Genomic DNA, 16,137 nt, shown 5'->3' on the forward strand with positions numbered 1-16,137 from the left:
GTGTGTGTGTGTGTGTGTGTTTAGCCAAAGAGTCACTGGAATAAGCAACTGAAGAATCCAACAGTTTCTCGAAAAGTGAAAGAGAGAGATTTAATAACTGATGATCTGGCAGTGTTATTGCTTTGAAAGAAATAACTTCAGTTGTGCATTGATTTCCCTGATAGACTGAGTTATAATGCAAAAATATACACTATTACTTTCCTAACTACTTAGCAGAAAGACCAAGCAATACTCACATCAACTGCTTATTTTAAGGTCAAATGTTTATTTCTATGCCATAGTTGCCTCAGCACAATTTGTAAAAGAAAGGAATCCAAAAAAAGGATTTTTTTTTTTTGTCAGGATATTTTCTCTGCAGTTATAAGAAGGAAAATAAACACCTTGGTACCAGAATTACCATTTCTTTCATATCACTCTAATAAATATTGCATCTAAATATTTTCCCTGGGTGTCATTTTTTTAGGGCAGAAAAATATCCATGGTGGTGGGGGGGATGTTTGAGTTCATCAAAATAAACTTGGGATAGTTTTTGTCAGAGAATATATCTAGAAAATCTTTGTTTTGGTACACTAGATCACTAATTGCCATATTCTTATTATTTAATATAACAGCATACTTTATTACATAAAAACAAAGTGCACTGAAAATGAACAATGTTAGAAACGAACTAAAATTTGGTGTGTCTTAAATCTTCAGGTGATCAGATATTAGCTAAAGTGACGGGATACAAATTTCATATCGATACAAATGCAACTCTCTTGGGATGAAAATGCATTTACTTGCTTAGTTCTTTTCGATTGAGCAGACAGGGCATCCAGTACAACTGAAACAATGGATAACATTTTTTTTTTTTTTTTTTTTCAATACAAAGGAATGCTCTGGTTTCTGAACGGGCTCCCACCTTTGAGGGAGCCAGAAGATGGCATTTGCTCCTTCAATATATTTCTCCTGTGTGATTTGAGACACAAATCTACCAAGATTCTTACAGCGGAAGTAGGCACCACACCTGAAAGCCCAAGTCCCTTCGAGCAGCCACTTCAAGTCAATCTGTGATGAACTGGGGTGGACCCAGCACCTAGAAGACAGCATGGTAATTGTGCATGTAAATCCCTTCAGCAGACTCAGGGAAAGGAGAGTCCTTTAAGTTCATGCACATTTTATTGAGTAGTGATATAAAATGCTTTTTTCTGTTTCATTGTTACAAGTGCATGCTTCGACTGCCAACATTTCAGAAGTCAAATTACAAAGGCAAGGCTTTAGGCTGTAGTGAATTACTTGGGCACTTATACAATTGTTAAAAAATATGAATGGACTTTTGTTGTTGTTGTTGTTTTCAGAATGAACCAGTTGTAACCCGTAACTGATATACAAAGGGAAAAAGTGAAAAAAGTACATATTTTGTGGCACATGACAGAACCTAACAAAATAACTCAACTGTTATGACATTAACAGTTACCATGCATTTAGAGTTTCACATGTAACTATGAACTTATTTAAATTTCACAAGGTTTGCTAAACATGCTAACCATCTATATGTGCACTGACAAGCTTATGTTAAAAACTTTTAAGAATACTCTCCCCTTTAGATTTTTTCAAAGCTTTTTTTTTGATTACAAAATTTCAAAGGCATGAAGCATTTTAGAGAATATAAAGTACGCCAGTATACATACATTTCCAGTATATGTCAGACCACTAAGCGCATTACAGTCCCATATAGGCCGATACAGCCATTTTTTTCCTTAAAAAACATGCATAGGCAGATTTTTTTTTTTTTACAGAATATAGATGCTTTATCACTGTACTTAATATGGTGTCTTGTTTACTATACTTAAAAATGCACCACTCATAAATATTTAATTCAGCAAGCCACAACCAAGACTTGATTTATCAACAAAAACCCCTAAATATAAACAGCAAAAAAAAAAAAGAGATAGATGTAATTATTCCAGTTTTTTAAAACTTAAAGAAAAGGTATTCATTGCCAAAGTAATAAGATAAGTGTTATATGGAAACAAGGGCATTCAAGCACACTAAAGAAACCTGAGGTAAGCATAATCTGTACAAAATTAAACTGTCCTTTTTTGGCATTTTAACAAATTTGCAACATTCTTTTTTTTTTTTTCTTTTTCTGCTTTTTTTTTTTTTTAAGACTGCCTAATTCATTTTATAGCCATTGTCTGACAAGAGTAGCAAAACATTATCAATAAATAGTCCTTATTTAGTTTGTACATCATTTTGTTAAAAATGTTTGATGTCATCCATTTTTAGTGCTGCAACTGTAAACGTACAATAGAGTAAGAAATTAGACAAAGTTTTCGTGTCCAGTAACATAATAAAAGACCTCTCATTAACCTATCTAGAAGTCCCCGATGCAGTAGGAAAACATGTTCATTCCCCTAACATTGCAGTATATACTAGCATTAGCTTTCTTTTTAAATTGTTTTTCCTATAAGCATTTTTAAAAGGCATACCCAAAAGAGGTGTTTAATCATAACCCTCACCAAAATATAGTTTATTATCTCTCTCCCTCTTTTCTAATGATAGTGTAAACTGAATCCAACTCCTGGCCCCAGAGCAAGTAAGCTACCATCAGAGGCAAGAACATCCAACTGCTGATATGCAGCAATCCCCATCACGCCCTGCAGCTCCAAAAAAAAAAAAAAAAAAAAACAGTGAACAGGAAGTGGTCACTGGATATTGCTGCTATTACTGCCATTGCTGTCCGTGCCGTTAGTCTCTGAGGCGAGAGTCTTGTTGATGGAGTTAAGGTTGGTGTCAGAGGGCATGGCATCTCTGCGAGGTGGCATCCTCTCGTTAATTCGATCTAAGCCCTTGGCCTCCTCGAAGCTAGTGATCTTATGTTGTGGTGAAAATCCTTTGATAGCTAAACAGAAAATCATTAAAAAAAAGAAAAACTGGGTTAGTCAGAGGAAAACAAAGGGCACAGCTGTTGTAGCAGGTGATGTTAGAGATTTCGCAGTGAGAGAGGGAATCCTTTAGTAGAGAACAAAGTGATGGGACCTGAACACAGCACAACAGACTCCTTACCATACCTGAAGATAACCGAGACGTTTGGTAACAGCCAATGTCTCTTGCCAACCAAAATGTTCTCTTCAAGTTAGTAAGATGTAAACGTTTCTCTCGTCTTCATGGAAGTTTAGATCCACGAAGTGGTATGTAAAGAGAAAGGCTGCTACCAGGGATAGGTCTCTAGGCCCAGCATAAACTGGCCACATCGTTGGCACAATTACTGTATCAAATGCCCTAACCTAGAAAGAATGGAAATGGCCCTAATTTTACTATTCCATTGTGCTAGTAATGGCAAATTCAGGAGAATCACTGAAGCAGCTAGACCTAAAAATCTAGTGAAGAGTTGAGAGCAGAAGCTAAAAGGAGCTATAAAAGGCAGGAACTTGGGGCGTTTCCATGCCATCGCAGGATCCCAGAAAGACTTTCTTGGCAAACAACTCAACAGTGGCATGAAAAAAAAAATGAAATTATAAACTCCTGCTTCTCCACTCAACTTTGGAAACGTGTGGAGTGGGGACAAGGTAAAAGAAACTCATAAAAATCAAGATCAGATCACTAAGTAGAAAAACTCTGTCTGCCCTTCAGCAGTGAACAGGTCAAACTGATGTTCACCTGGTCCATTACTGCCTAAATCAAAGAAAAACTCTTTCTTAGTAGATCAACGTAGACGTGAGTACTGGTTCAAGAATAACAAGGGGAAAATGCTTTTTTCAACTTTTAGCAAAAATGAATGGGAATGGTTTTGGTCTTATTCAGTGAAACCATGGAATTCACAAAGGGGGAGCATTGATACTTGGTTTTTTTCAGTAACCCTAGTGTGCTCTAGAGATAGAGAAGGCATTTGTGCAAGAAACTTAATCATTTCTTCAGTAGGTGCACCAACCAGTGAGCTGAAAATAAAGTACATAGATGGGGAACCAATGACGTCAGTTTGCTTTACTCCCTGTGAAAATGCAAGCCAGACACTGAAGGGCCAATCACCAATGCTGAATTGCGTCGCATCTCCATGGCTGATGAAGGACAATTTCATTGTACCTTTATCCTTCCTACCCTATTTGAGAAAAAAAGGAAAGCAGTTTCAAGCTGAAACTTTGCTAGCCACTCCCACACAAATGTACAGTGCCTTTCATTAGTATGGATGAGATTCTTAAAAGATAGACACAGTTGCTTCCAAACTCATTAAACGATGAGAAACAGTTTGTTCCCCCTCTGCATTTTAAAGGTTAGCGTCATGGTGATTAGTCAACTATGAGAGGAAGAAGATGGGGAAATGGGAAAAGACCAAGGCCCAAAGCAAAGCGTCTTAATTCTTCTCTCATTCAGTCATAAATCGCAAAATAATAGAGCTGTCTGATGAGCACCCACCCTGAAAATGAACTCAATGATTTTGAGGGACAAAAGTAGTACTCTGTTGTTTTGCTAAACTACTGTGAATATCATTCCATCATAGTTAATAAATATAAAAAGTTGGTCATCATAATTGATGACGCGATTTTACGAATTGAAATGGTAAAAGTGGAATCTCTCTTTTAGGTTGTTTAAGGTTTTAAAATAAAGCCAATAGGGTGAGAGCATAGAAATTCAAAATCTAGCGAGAGCAATGGCTATGTCCGGAATGGGGCTCCATTTCTAATCATTTCTGTCTACCCTGGTCTGGAAGAATGTGTGCTCTGCTGTAGTTGCTGGTCAGACGATGGGTATTAGCAATTTACATTGGTAGTATACTTAACACAACACAAGAGTCACAGAAACCACAGAAAACAGCCAAACTATCAACAAGAATGCACACTGCAGATTAGAATTTGCCAAGAGGAATAGAGAATTCCCACATAAATAGCAGTTTATTCACTGCTATTTAGGAAGCAGTTGTATTTTCTCTTACAGTGCTATCATTTCCCCTACCGTATCCAAATCACGTACAAATTAAAGAATCTAAAGTGGCACATTTTACATCACACCAAAGCACCATATCACACAATTTTGGGAACAATAAAACATTATCTTGCAAGAACAAAATACAACTGAAAAATTTTGTTTTAAAGGGGAACTTCAAATTATTCTTTTTAAAATTTCCAGAGGGCGTGGTATGTATCAGATTAAAAACTATTTGGATAGGTAGTTCTCTCATAACTGTACGTTTCAAAAGCACTTGATTCAAAAGGAATTGCGAGAGGGTCCACTCTATTGTCCTCGAGCAGTGCTGGGACACAGTCGGTGATGAATGTGTCTCGTTTCTCCTGAAGCACCCGGCACAGTGCCTGGCGCAAAGAAGGCACTCGGTGGATATTAACCAGTTGAGTGATGACTCAATATTCCCTATGCTCGTTACCGGCCACCTCTACAGCCACTAGATATTTTTGAACTCTTTAGAATATTTTGCTGGTGCTAACCGTCCTACAAATACCAGTACGTTAAAATTTCTAAGACTAGCAGAACTGTTTATCTCGTACACAGCTGTCTCTTGTTGGAATATTTTTTGGAGACAAAAATTAATGTTGAACTACAACAAAGCACTATTCCAATGAATTTTTTTTCTAGAAATTTCTGAAGACTAGACTTAATAAAGCTATTTTTATTCTCTCCTTTTCAGTGCTGACTGAAAGTGATTTGAGGGAGGGACATGGTTCAGCTCAAAGAATATTGTTTTATCCATTGTTTGTCAAAACGGCTGCCATAAACCCCACCCCACATCATTCAAGATCTATAATCCTTTTGTTTTCTGTGATTATACTAGGATCATTGTATACAAAGTCAAACATAGCTTTAAGGGAAAAAATAACAAACAAACAAACCAGAAAAGGACATTTTCCCCTTTAAAGCAAGAACATTTTGGTTAATACTGAGCCACAACTGTTAGCCCAACACCCACACACTCTGTACAAGCTACAGCAAAAAAAAAAAGAAAAGAAAAGAAAAGAAAAGAAAGAAAAAAAAAGAAAAAGAAAAAGAAAGAAAGAAAGAAAGAAAGAAATGAATACACCCAGCAGAGCCCTTGTCTGTTGCAGGTACAACAGAAAGGGGACTGGCCAATTTACCTTCATCAGCCTCAATAGCCTCAACAGTAGCTGAAGAGAAGAAAGGGGGTGCAAAATGAATGAGAAAAATGAGCAGAGGATTTTTAACTCTAAGAACAAATCAGTGACGATCAAGGGAGCTAAGAGGATTAATGTTCCTGTAAGTGCTGGATTCTGGCACAGACAAAATAGAAATACTTAAAAGAAAGAAAAAACACCACGAAAATGATGGGGTTTTTTTCTTGTTTTTTTTAATGAGCTGGCTACACGTATCTGAGTGACACGATTTGGATTTTGTTCACTAAATACAGGAGAAAATGATTAATCCTTTAAGAAAACACTCAGGAAAGGTTTCTTTGACTTAGACTGAATCTACAAGGGACTAGGTCAATCAAAAATGTGAATCTGACTCACATGAACTATGATAAACCCACTGCTACGATTGGTAATTTATAGTTTTAAAATGCCCCCCAAAATGGCAGAGCTTGAGGTGTTGTCATAATGTCAGTGGAATAATTCACACTATTTAATATTAAATGGCACGATTTCCTAGTGGAATAGAAAAGCGGGGGGATGCAAATTTAGAGTTGCGTCTGAGTTGGTAACACACGTGACTCTTTAAAGACAAACATCGAGCGTGTTTCGAGAGTGAGGGAGAAAGGGAAGAGAAAGAGGATGGGGATGGGATAGCCTGGACTTCTTTTGCCAGGTAACCCAGTTTAAAATCAGTTTTCCTCATTGGAATAGCATTTTTGGAAACAAAATTCTTGAAATGTTATAATCACGTGATAATATGCCAGTAGCAGCAATAATTCTATCAGCATTTTAAAGAAAGGACCATCTAAATATGGAAACCTCAGCATATTTCAGAGGCAAAATTTTAAAAGCCCATTGCTTTATCAGCAATTTTTATAATAAGCTTAGGGTCTATATTCTCGCTTTAAAGGTGTGTGAGTCTTTCTATGTTATTAAGGTTAGGAGATATTTCCCTAATGAAGTGCTAAAATGCAAAACTTCTCTGTATTTCTAAAATGTTTAATATTAAAATCCTACCCCTTGACTTTAATTTGCATATTTCTTATAATTTAAGGTTTTAAAACTAGAGCAACTGCCAAATGTACACTATAATTTACTTACAGTGCATTTTAAATTCCTTATGATAAAAATGGAGAATGGTTACCACCATGGAGAAAAGCCAAATAGTAAAACTTAAGTAGTTTCCCCTTTTAGACAAATTAAAGGGCATCAGACAATGAATTCTGAAACTGTATTAATGTACATGATTTAAAATATACACTGACTTTTCAAATTCTCAGGACTAATAAGATGTCGGCTGTGTGTATGTGTTTGTGTGTGTGTGAGTTCAACACCAAATGACAAACAGATGGATTTAAAATAAAACAACAGAACAGGAAACTGAATAACCCAGGTTAAAATACAGGTGAAAATCTGGAAACAAAACAAAGAATTCTAAGAACTTAAGTTTAAAAGTAAAGCAAAAAATCTGGTACCGCACCAGGACCAACATATTAGAAATATGTACTGTCCATTATTAAGTGTATTCTTCTAAAGCAACTGTGGCCCATAGTTTCTGATAATACACCTGCTGTACCTTAAAACTGTGCTTATCAGAAACTATGCAGATTTTAGTCAATTAGGTAGTTGTGCATTTTATGCATATAATAAATGATCCATTTATGCTAATGTTCTTAGAGAGCATGTTTACTTTGGTGGGAAAATTGTGATTTTTTTCCTGAAGTTACTAAGATAAATTTTAGCTACAAATTAAATGAGGAACTTACTTCAATACTGTGGTATCTTCCTACCTTCATTTAGAAATTTTTTTTTCTTTTTGTGGAAACTCGAAGACATTGATGTTGGAATAAATTCATATGAAAATAAAGAAAATTTTAGTGATGCTGCTAGAAGGTGATCATTTAGCAGTACAATATCCATGAAGCTGGGCATCACTTTCTATGTAAAAGAGGTGTATCTAAATAACATTACCATAAGAATACCAGAATCTTCTAGACTGCGGGATAGAAAAGAAAACACAAACAAAGATTCAGGGAAAGGTACAGGGAAATAAGCAGGAGGCTGAGATTTGCTTTGAAAATGTTCGAGTGTATTGTTGTTTTCATCTTTTTCTGTTAGAGTCTAAAAGCAAAATTTCCATAAAGTATGCTAAAACTGGACTCTAATTAATAACAAAAGTAACAAAAGTAAAAGAGCCCACTGACTGGGCTGTCTAACGTGGTAGCCACTAGCCACATGTGGCTATTTAAATCAAATTAATGAAAATTAGATAAAATAAAAAACTCAGTTTCTCAGTTGTAAGAGCTATATTTCAAGTGCTCAATGGCCATACGTTGCCAGTGGCTTCTGTATAGATAGAGAAATTTCCATCGTTACAAAAAGTTCTATTGGACAGCACTCATCCAGAAAACTACAGATTTTAATACAAAATCTACCTTCAAGGAAATGTTTTCGTCCTTTCTTAAAAATAACATATGATGGTACTCACTCTCTTATGTTTTGAATGAGTAAGTCAGAGAAAAGGCACCTATGACTTCATTTCTATTCAAGTGGATAACAAAATCATCCTTTTTATTCTCTTCCTCCATTCTCCACTAAATCCTAGACTTAGGCATGGATATTTATGTGTGTATGTGTTTATTTCATCAATCCAATAGATAACCAGTACATTTAATAAAAATGTAATTAAAAAGTTGTTTTTATCCACTGCTTGGCTCCAAGTGGTCAAACCTACTGTGCACGTAGATAAGCTGAATGAGTTGTCTTACAGCGAGGCCTGAAATTGTGGTTAATGTGCAAATGAGGATGTGGGGGTAGCGGGGGTCAAGAACACGTTCCAGCAAATGAGGGAGCTACTCTGTGGGGCATGACTGGTCAAACTGATGGGGGCGCGGGAAGGGAGGGGGGTCTCAGCCCTTCTTCCAGCTGAGAAGATCTGAAGACCAAGATGGACCTTAAATGCGTGAATAAATCAGGGCTCTAACGACACAGCTGACTGAGGTGCCTGCACACGGTGTGTCGTACCAATGGGCCTGCTTACCGCTTTGCAGGGTTTGCTTCCCTCCAGAGAGCACTCCACTGGGGAGCATGCCCGTGGGCGTCAGGCCTTTCAGCGTCAGCACACTCTCACTCTCTTCTCTGCAAAGGCACAACGGGGATGACACATTAACTTTTATTTTCTTTCAAGACAAAGAAAAGACTTAAAGGAAAAGATGTAAGTAAGAACACACATTTACCTCTACCTTGGCTCTCTTGAGTTTTTTCTTTTTTTTACTTAAAACATACTATATTTTCACACATTCATATAGAAGTAGTGGCATGCCCATGACATGACTGCTAAGATAAAGTTGGGAATTATGCAATTGTGGAAGTTCAGTCTCTTCTGACTATTGAAGAGATGGAAAACAATTCTACTTTTGTAAGCAGGCTCACAATACAAAGTGTTTGTGGGCATCCTCCACGACACCATAAATACGTTAAAAAAAAAAAAAAAAAGAGCCATGGAGAGGGCTGTTGTAAGTTTTCCAGCCGAGGCTCTGCAAAAATACGTGGGGCTGATTTGACTTGTGAGAGAAAACCAGAGAGTATAACAGATTTAAAAGATCTCATCTATGGATTAGGGAAGTAGGAGTTACATTCAGGGGATTGTTAAGGAATTCTGACATTACATGACAAATACACAAACTAATGGCAAGTCGCTGATGAAACAACTGGTCAAATTTCCAACTTTTCTTTTTCAGTCTCTTTCCCCATGGATCTGCCAATACAGCGTTGTTTTATTACTCATCATGACAACTGTTTTACAATCAGTTTTATGTACATCATTATTTGAATTACATTTATTAACCACAGCACAGCGTTAATCAAATGATTAAATAACCATAAAATAGGGATAACCTCATATATTTCCATATAGTAGACAGTGTAATCCCACATAACCAGAAAAAAATACTTACAATACACATATATATCTAATGTTTATAATATGTACAACTACTTACTCCACACTTTTATGAAGATGGCTAACATGGCCCACACAGAATTCCTAAACTATCCCCAAACCTGCTGCTTCACTATCTTTCTTCGACTTCATCTTTTAGTTAAGCTGAAAGAATCAACCTTTAACTCCTTTTATCCTCTCTTACTCCACATCTACTCAATAAGCAAATCTTGAGGGCTCTACCCTCATATTATTTCCAGTATCTTACCACTTCTCACAATACTACCACCTCATCTCTTTTGAAAACAGCTTTATTGAGATATAATTAACATACCATACAATTTGCCCATTTAAAGTGTGTGATTCAATCACTGGTTTTTAGTCTATTCAGACAGTTGTGAAACATCGGCACAATAAATTTCAGCACATTCTCATCCCTCCAAAAAGCAATCTTGTGCACTCCCATTTCTTTCAGTTTGTATTACTACTCATCTGCTTTCTGCAGATTTGCTTCTTCTGGACACTTGTTATGATGGGAATCAGGTGGCCTTCTGTGACTGACTCCTTTTCTGACCACCAGCATCTCTTAGCTGGATGGTTCCAGCAGTCCCTTAACTGGTCTCTCTGCTCCATCCTTGTCACACTCCTGCCCTCTCCTCCCGTATCTACTCTCAGTATAGCAGCTGGCTGAGCCTTTTAATACCTATACAGATCCTGTCACTCCTCTATGCAAATGGTTTCTCTTCTCGTTAAAGGTGAAAGGCAAAGTCTTTAAAAGGTTTGACCAGAGCCCTAAAAAACTAGCTCCCAACCCGCAGTCTACCATCCTTATCCATCTCTTGGACTACATTTCCTACCACCACCCGCTTCCCTTCGTGGTCCTCACTGTGCACCCAGCGCACCCCACCTTGGGGCTCTGCACCTTTCTGTCACACTCTTCCCTCAGGTATCTGCCTGGCTCCCTCCCTCCCAGCTTCCAACTCTCTGCTGGAAAACTGCCTTCAAAGTGAGGACTTCCTTGAGAATGCTATTTAAAATATATGTACCTCACTACAAATAATGCAATTTCGTTTCTTTTTATGGCTGAGTAATATTCCATTGTATATATGTGCCACATCTTCTTTATCCATTCATCTGTCAATGGACACTGGGACAAAGTGAGAGAGTGGCATGGACATATATACACTACCAAATGTAAAACAGATAGCTAGTGGGAAGCAGTCACATAGCACAGGGAGATCAGCTTGGTGCTTTGTGACCACCTAGAGGGGTGGGATAGGGAGGATGGGAGGGAGACGCAAGAGGGAGGGGATATGGGGATATATGTATATGTATAGGTGATTCACTTTGTTATAAAGCAGAAATTAACACATCATTGTAAAGCAATAATACTCCAGTAAAGATGTTAAAAAAAAAAAAAATATATATATATGCACTTTCTTACGCCCTATCTCCCCTTCCCTCTTTTATTTTTATCTAAAGCACTTATCACCCCTGAAGAGCTATACAGTTTGTTTCCTTGGTGCTTTTTTTTTTTTTTTTTTGAGCTCCTTTGCCCACTACACCCCACCCTCGCTAGAAAAGCTTCATGTGAAAGGGGTTTCTGTCTGCTTTGCTCCTGCTGCATCCACAGTACCTAGACCAGAACAGCACCTAGCACATAGTCGAGATTCATAAAACATTTACTAAATGAAGGAGTCAAAGAAAAATAGGATGGAGAATGGCAGTGTTAATCCACATTTTAGATTTCTGAATCCTTTACTGTTATTTAGAGCCAACGCCTAAGCTCTGGCTAATGGTGTGTAATCAGTCCCCAACATGCTGAGAAAGATGCTCTTCAACTCTTGGTCCCTCAGATTCCCACCTGACAGAGGAATTGCCTTCCCTGCTCACTGCTTCCCCAAGATGTTCACTTTGAAGCAGAAGTTCTGCGTGCATTCGTTTGATTGGTGGATCCTAGGCAACATGCGGCACCTTAAGTGCAAGGGCTCTTGAAAGATAGGTTTCTGGTTCCCTTATAATATGGCAAATTACCAAAATGTAAGGACTGTGCTGGACAGCTATACCTGACAAATGTGTACCACCATCCGTATCCATCCATTACATGTTAAAATGTCTCATTTCACAAATTTCTTGTATTTGCCTCTTCCCTTGCATCTCTCCACCCACAGCTAGTTCAACATCTTTTGCTTGTATTATTTCAATAGCTTCTTAAATGCGCTGACACCCATAAGTCATCTTGCTATCCAATCTTCAGACTATCATTACATATACACCTCCACATGGGTTAGCACATGCTCCGATTCTCCTTACTACTGATCACTCACTGAGTGAGTCTGGACATACTGCGTATCCTCTTTCAGTTTCTGTTTCCTCACTGAGGTCAACTCAACCTTGCAGGCTTGCCGTGTGGACTCCTCTCAAATGTGTACACCACGAAGCATACAGCACCTGGTCCTTAACAAGCGCCCCGTAAAACACTGCTCCTAGGTCCTTAGGATCTAGGAGGACTTCTCAGCTGCCAGAAATGCCTTCACCACAATTCTCCAGCTAATGGAACCTAGCCTGAACTTCACAGCACTTCACCAACGGCAACCTCTTCATGAACATTCCTTTCAGGAAATAGAAGGGCTCCTTCCCATCCTCTTCCACAGCAGAGTACCTCTTCATGTATTTAGTACACATCTCATGGCCTTACATTAGTTTATCGTCTACATGTCTGACATTTTAATTCAGAGTATCCACTTTGCCTAATGCACTATATGGTACACATTTAATGCTCAATCCTACTTTTCTCTAGAGATGACCACCCTGTATTCTACAAATGCTTTTATTATAGGATAGCAATACAATATACCTTGTTTTTATTTTCTATCAATATGTGCGACCTTAATCAAGTAACTGATCATCACTGGGTTCAACTGGAACCCACTCTCAGCTGGGAATAACTGCATCTTATGTACCAAGATGCAGAGGACTAGAGGGACTTTCCAATTTTAAGACCTACCTATGATTCTGCAGCATTGTTCCTGTCACTTTCACATGGTTTGAAGACTAACATAGATACAAACAATTTTCTTTTATGTTAAGAAAGGCTTCTCCTTTTTTTTTCCTAAATGTACTTTCAACTGGAAGTGATGGAGCTGTTTTTACTTATCCTCACAGAGACTTCAGATAGAAAAAGAAGTAAGTGCATTTACTGGTAAATCTGAGGCATGATAAATAAGCAAGTGTTTATGCAGAGGGACCAGCTGAGTTTATGATCTTCACATAGTCCTTTGCCCCCAAAGGCAATTTTTCTAGCCACACAGCCTCCCTGCTGGCCTTAAAAACTGCTTTGTGTCCATCCAAGGATCTTTGTACTTGCTCCTCCCTTTGTCTTTTTTTTAAAAAATAAATTTATTTATTTTATTTATTTCTTTTTGGCTGCGTTGGGTCTTCGTTGCTGCGTACGGTCTTTTTCTAGTTGCGGCAAGCGGGGGCTGCTCTTCATCGCGGAGCACAGGCTCTAGGTGCGCGGGCTCAGTAGTTGTGGCGCACGGGCTTACTTGCTCTGCGGCATGTGGGATCTTCCCAGACCAGGGCTCAAACCCGTGTCCCCTGCATTGGCAGGCGGATTCTTAACCACTGTGCCACCCCTCCCTTTGTCTTAAACACTCTTACTCCCTACCTTCATGAAGGTCATCCCCACACTTGCTCAAATGCTAGACTCAGAGAGTCCTTTGTTGGCCACGTACTAAAATGAATGAGTGCCTCGCCCCTCACTTGCTATCCCCCTGTACTGCTTCATGTTTTTCTTCATGGTACGTAATGGCTACTTTAAGTTTCATTATATTTATTTTGAATGAATGAATGAGTCCTGCAAGTTCAGTAGGAATGAAAAGCATTAGAGCAAAGGCAGCCTCATTCATTAGGCCGCAGGGAGCAACTATGCTCTATTTTCAGCTTTAACATGACTTTTCAAGATTTGGCTGCTACTGCAGAGCTATTACTGACTTTGATCTGGTGTCTTTGGGAAAGGATGATGGTGCTTTTCATCCTTCTCATGGCTCCCTGTTTTTGGTATCAAATCACTTAATTACTCTTTAGTGACTCTTCCAGGAGTGGGATAGAAATAGCAAGAAGGAGAAATCAGAAGAGCTGGTACAGCTACTCCATGAAAGAGTTGAAAAAAAGAATCTGGCAAAAATTAGAATATGAAATTATACAATGTGGAGATGGACTTTCTCCCAAGATATTCCTATTTATCCTTGTTAACAAGGTAATTGTGAATTAACTGGAGGATACTCATCACATTTAATCATACTGTATTTTTAAAAATTTTATTTATTTATCTTGGGCTGTGTTGGGTCTTCGTTTCTGTGCGAGGGATTTCTCTAGTTGCGGCAAGCGGGGGCCACTCTTCATCGCAGTGCATGGGCCTCTCACTATCGCGGCCTCTCTTGCTGCGGAGCACAGGCTCCAGACGCGCAGGCTCAGTAGTTGTGGCTCACGGGCCTAGTTGCTCCGCGGCATGTGGGATCTTTCCAGACCAGGGCTCAAACCCGTGTCCCCTGCATTAGCAGGCAGATTCTCAACCACTGCGCCACCAGGGAAGCCCTAATCATACTGTATTTTAAAGTAATCTTTTGAAGAGAAATATAGATACTTTGTATTATCCAAGAATAGATAACTGAATTTAAGTGAAGAAAAGTGTAGTTAATTCTCTTCAAGAAAACGTGTTTTCTAAGCCCATGCTTAATAATAAGATACATGATCTATTTAAAAAATAACTACTATATGGGAACTGAAATACTAAATAACTTTTTTCTCTCAATGATTTATTAGAATAATATAGATTCACATGAACAAGCTTTATGGTTGTTCATTTCCTAGAAATCTGGTGGAATGCACCTGATAAATTCATCTTTACCACAGAGAGAGAATGAAAAATAGAAAGGATTATAATAGCTTTTCTATTTCATAACATGTTCAACCTATTGTGAAATAAATGTTTTAAAGTCCTGCAGCAAATAGAAGGATGGAATGTGAAAGTCCCTTTAGAGGCTTTCTCTACAGAAATAATTTAGTAGATTTCCATCTGATGAAAACAGTGAGGAACTGACAATTCCATTTTAAAAAATAATTAAGAAAAAGCAAAGAGTTTCGAGTGAAATACTTAAATTACCAGATTAAAGTATTAAAATGTTACTGAGTGACAGTCAAATGCAACAGAGGACCATGATCCCACCTGAGCACGGAGAACACTCTGGCCATCTTGCCGATCGCTCGGATCTTGTTCCGTATCACTTCCTTGCGGGCTGCAGCCGTTGCACCTATATTTTAAAAACAGAGTTAAGAAGTCAGGTGACTTTTTATTTAACTCTAACTAGTTTACTAATTTACATGTACAACAGACTGCAGTTAAGCCAAACCAGGTTTGTTTTTTTTTCCCCCCTCTAAGGATTTATCTGTAAATCAAATTTAAAAGTCTATGCTTCCAGGCATGAATACTTGCCTGTGATACTTTAGAGGTCCCCAAAATGCCAAAGAGCATCTTCTGAGATTTCCAAGGGGAGAGGTAAAGTGCTAACTGAAAAATTACTGAGCAGATGGGGTGGGTTCCTACCCTTCTCTTCTGTTTATACAAAGAGAACGTGCATTGGCAGGAAAAGGAAGTGCGTCACCAGGATGGATATTCCTCAGAAAGCGTGTACCAGGGAGCTGGTTTCCTCTCACCTTCTCTCTGACCTGAAAGCCCTCAAACAGCTCCTATTTTTGTCCATTTCTTTTTCTCTAGTGGCAATGACACCATAGCTAGTATCCCCCAACACATCTAATTGGATTGCATCTATTTTCCCCCAACAACTCCCCACTCCCGATCTGGGCTTGGCCATGTGTCTTGCTTTGGCCAATATGACATTAGCACGAGCTATGCCAGCAGGAGCTTGAAAAGCACGTGGGGCTTGTTCCATCTCTTGCTCCTTGGTATTTACCCAAGAGAGCGGAAAACTTATGTCCACACAAACACTTGTACACAGATGTCTATGCCAGCTTCGTTTGTAATTGTCAAAATGGAAGCAACCAAGATTTTCTTCAGTAGGTGAATCTACTGTGGTCCATCCAGATAACGAAAAA

At 38.4% G+C, this 16,137-nt stretch overlaps 1 protein-coding gene across 4 annotated transcripts in view; it reads right to left on the reverse strand.

Annotated features, from left to right (window-relative positions):
- Nucleotides 1-244: 244 nt before the first annotated feature.
- Nucleotides 245-16,137, reverse strand: part of PPP3CA (protein phosphatase 3 catalytic subunit alpha) — a 299,920-nt gene continuing 284,027 nt past the window's right edge. The window contains exons 11-14 of one of the 4 annotated variants that reach the window (XM_007463806.1): nucleotides 15,251-15,335; nucleotides 9,121-9,218; nucleotides 6,066-6,095; nucleotides 245-2,884 (exon numbers count right to left, since the gene is read on the reverse strand). In XM_007463806.1, the coding sequence (XP_007463868.1) occupies nucleotides 2,688-2,884; nucleotides 6,066-6,095; nucleotides 9,121-9,218; nucleotides 15,251-15,335 (410 nt within the window). In that variant the 3' untranslated portion in view covers nucleotides 245-2,687. The remainder of the gene's footprint in view (nucleotides 2,885-6,065; nucleotides 6,096-9,120; nucleotides 9,219-15,250; nucleotides 15,336-16,137) is intronic. The other 3 variants (XM_007463809.1, XM_007463808.1, XM_007463807.1) reach the window with 3 other exon arrangements.

Source organism: Lipotes vexillifer, unplaced genomic scaffold, assembly GCF_000442215.2.
Source record: "Lipotes vexillifer unplaced genomic scaffold, Lipotes_vexillifer_v1.1 scaffold49, whole genome shotgun sequence".
In the NCBI taxonomy this organism is placed as follows: Eukaryota; Metazoa; Chordata; class Mammalia; order Artiodactyla; family Lipotidae; genus Lipotes; species Lipotes vexillifer.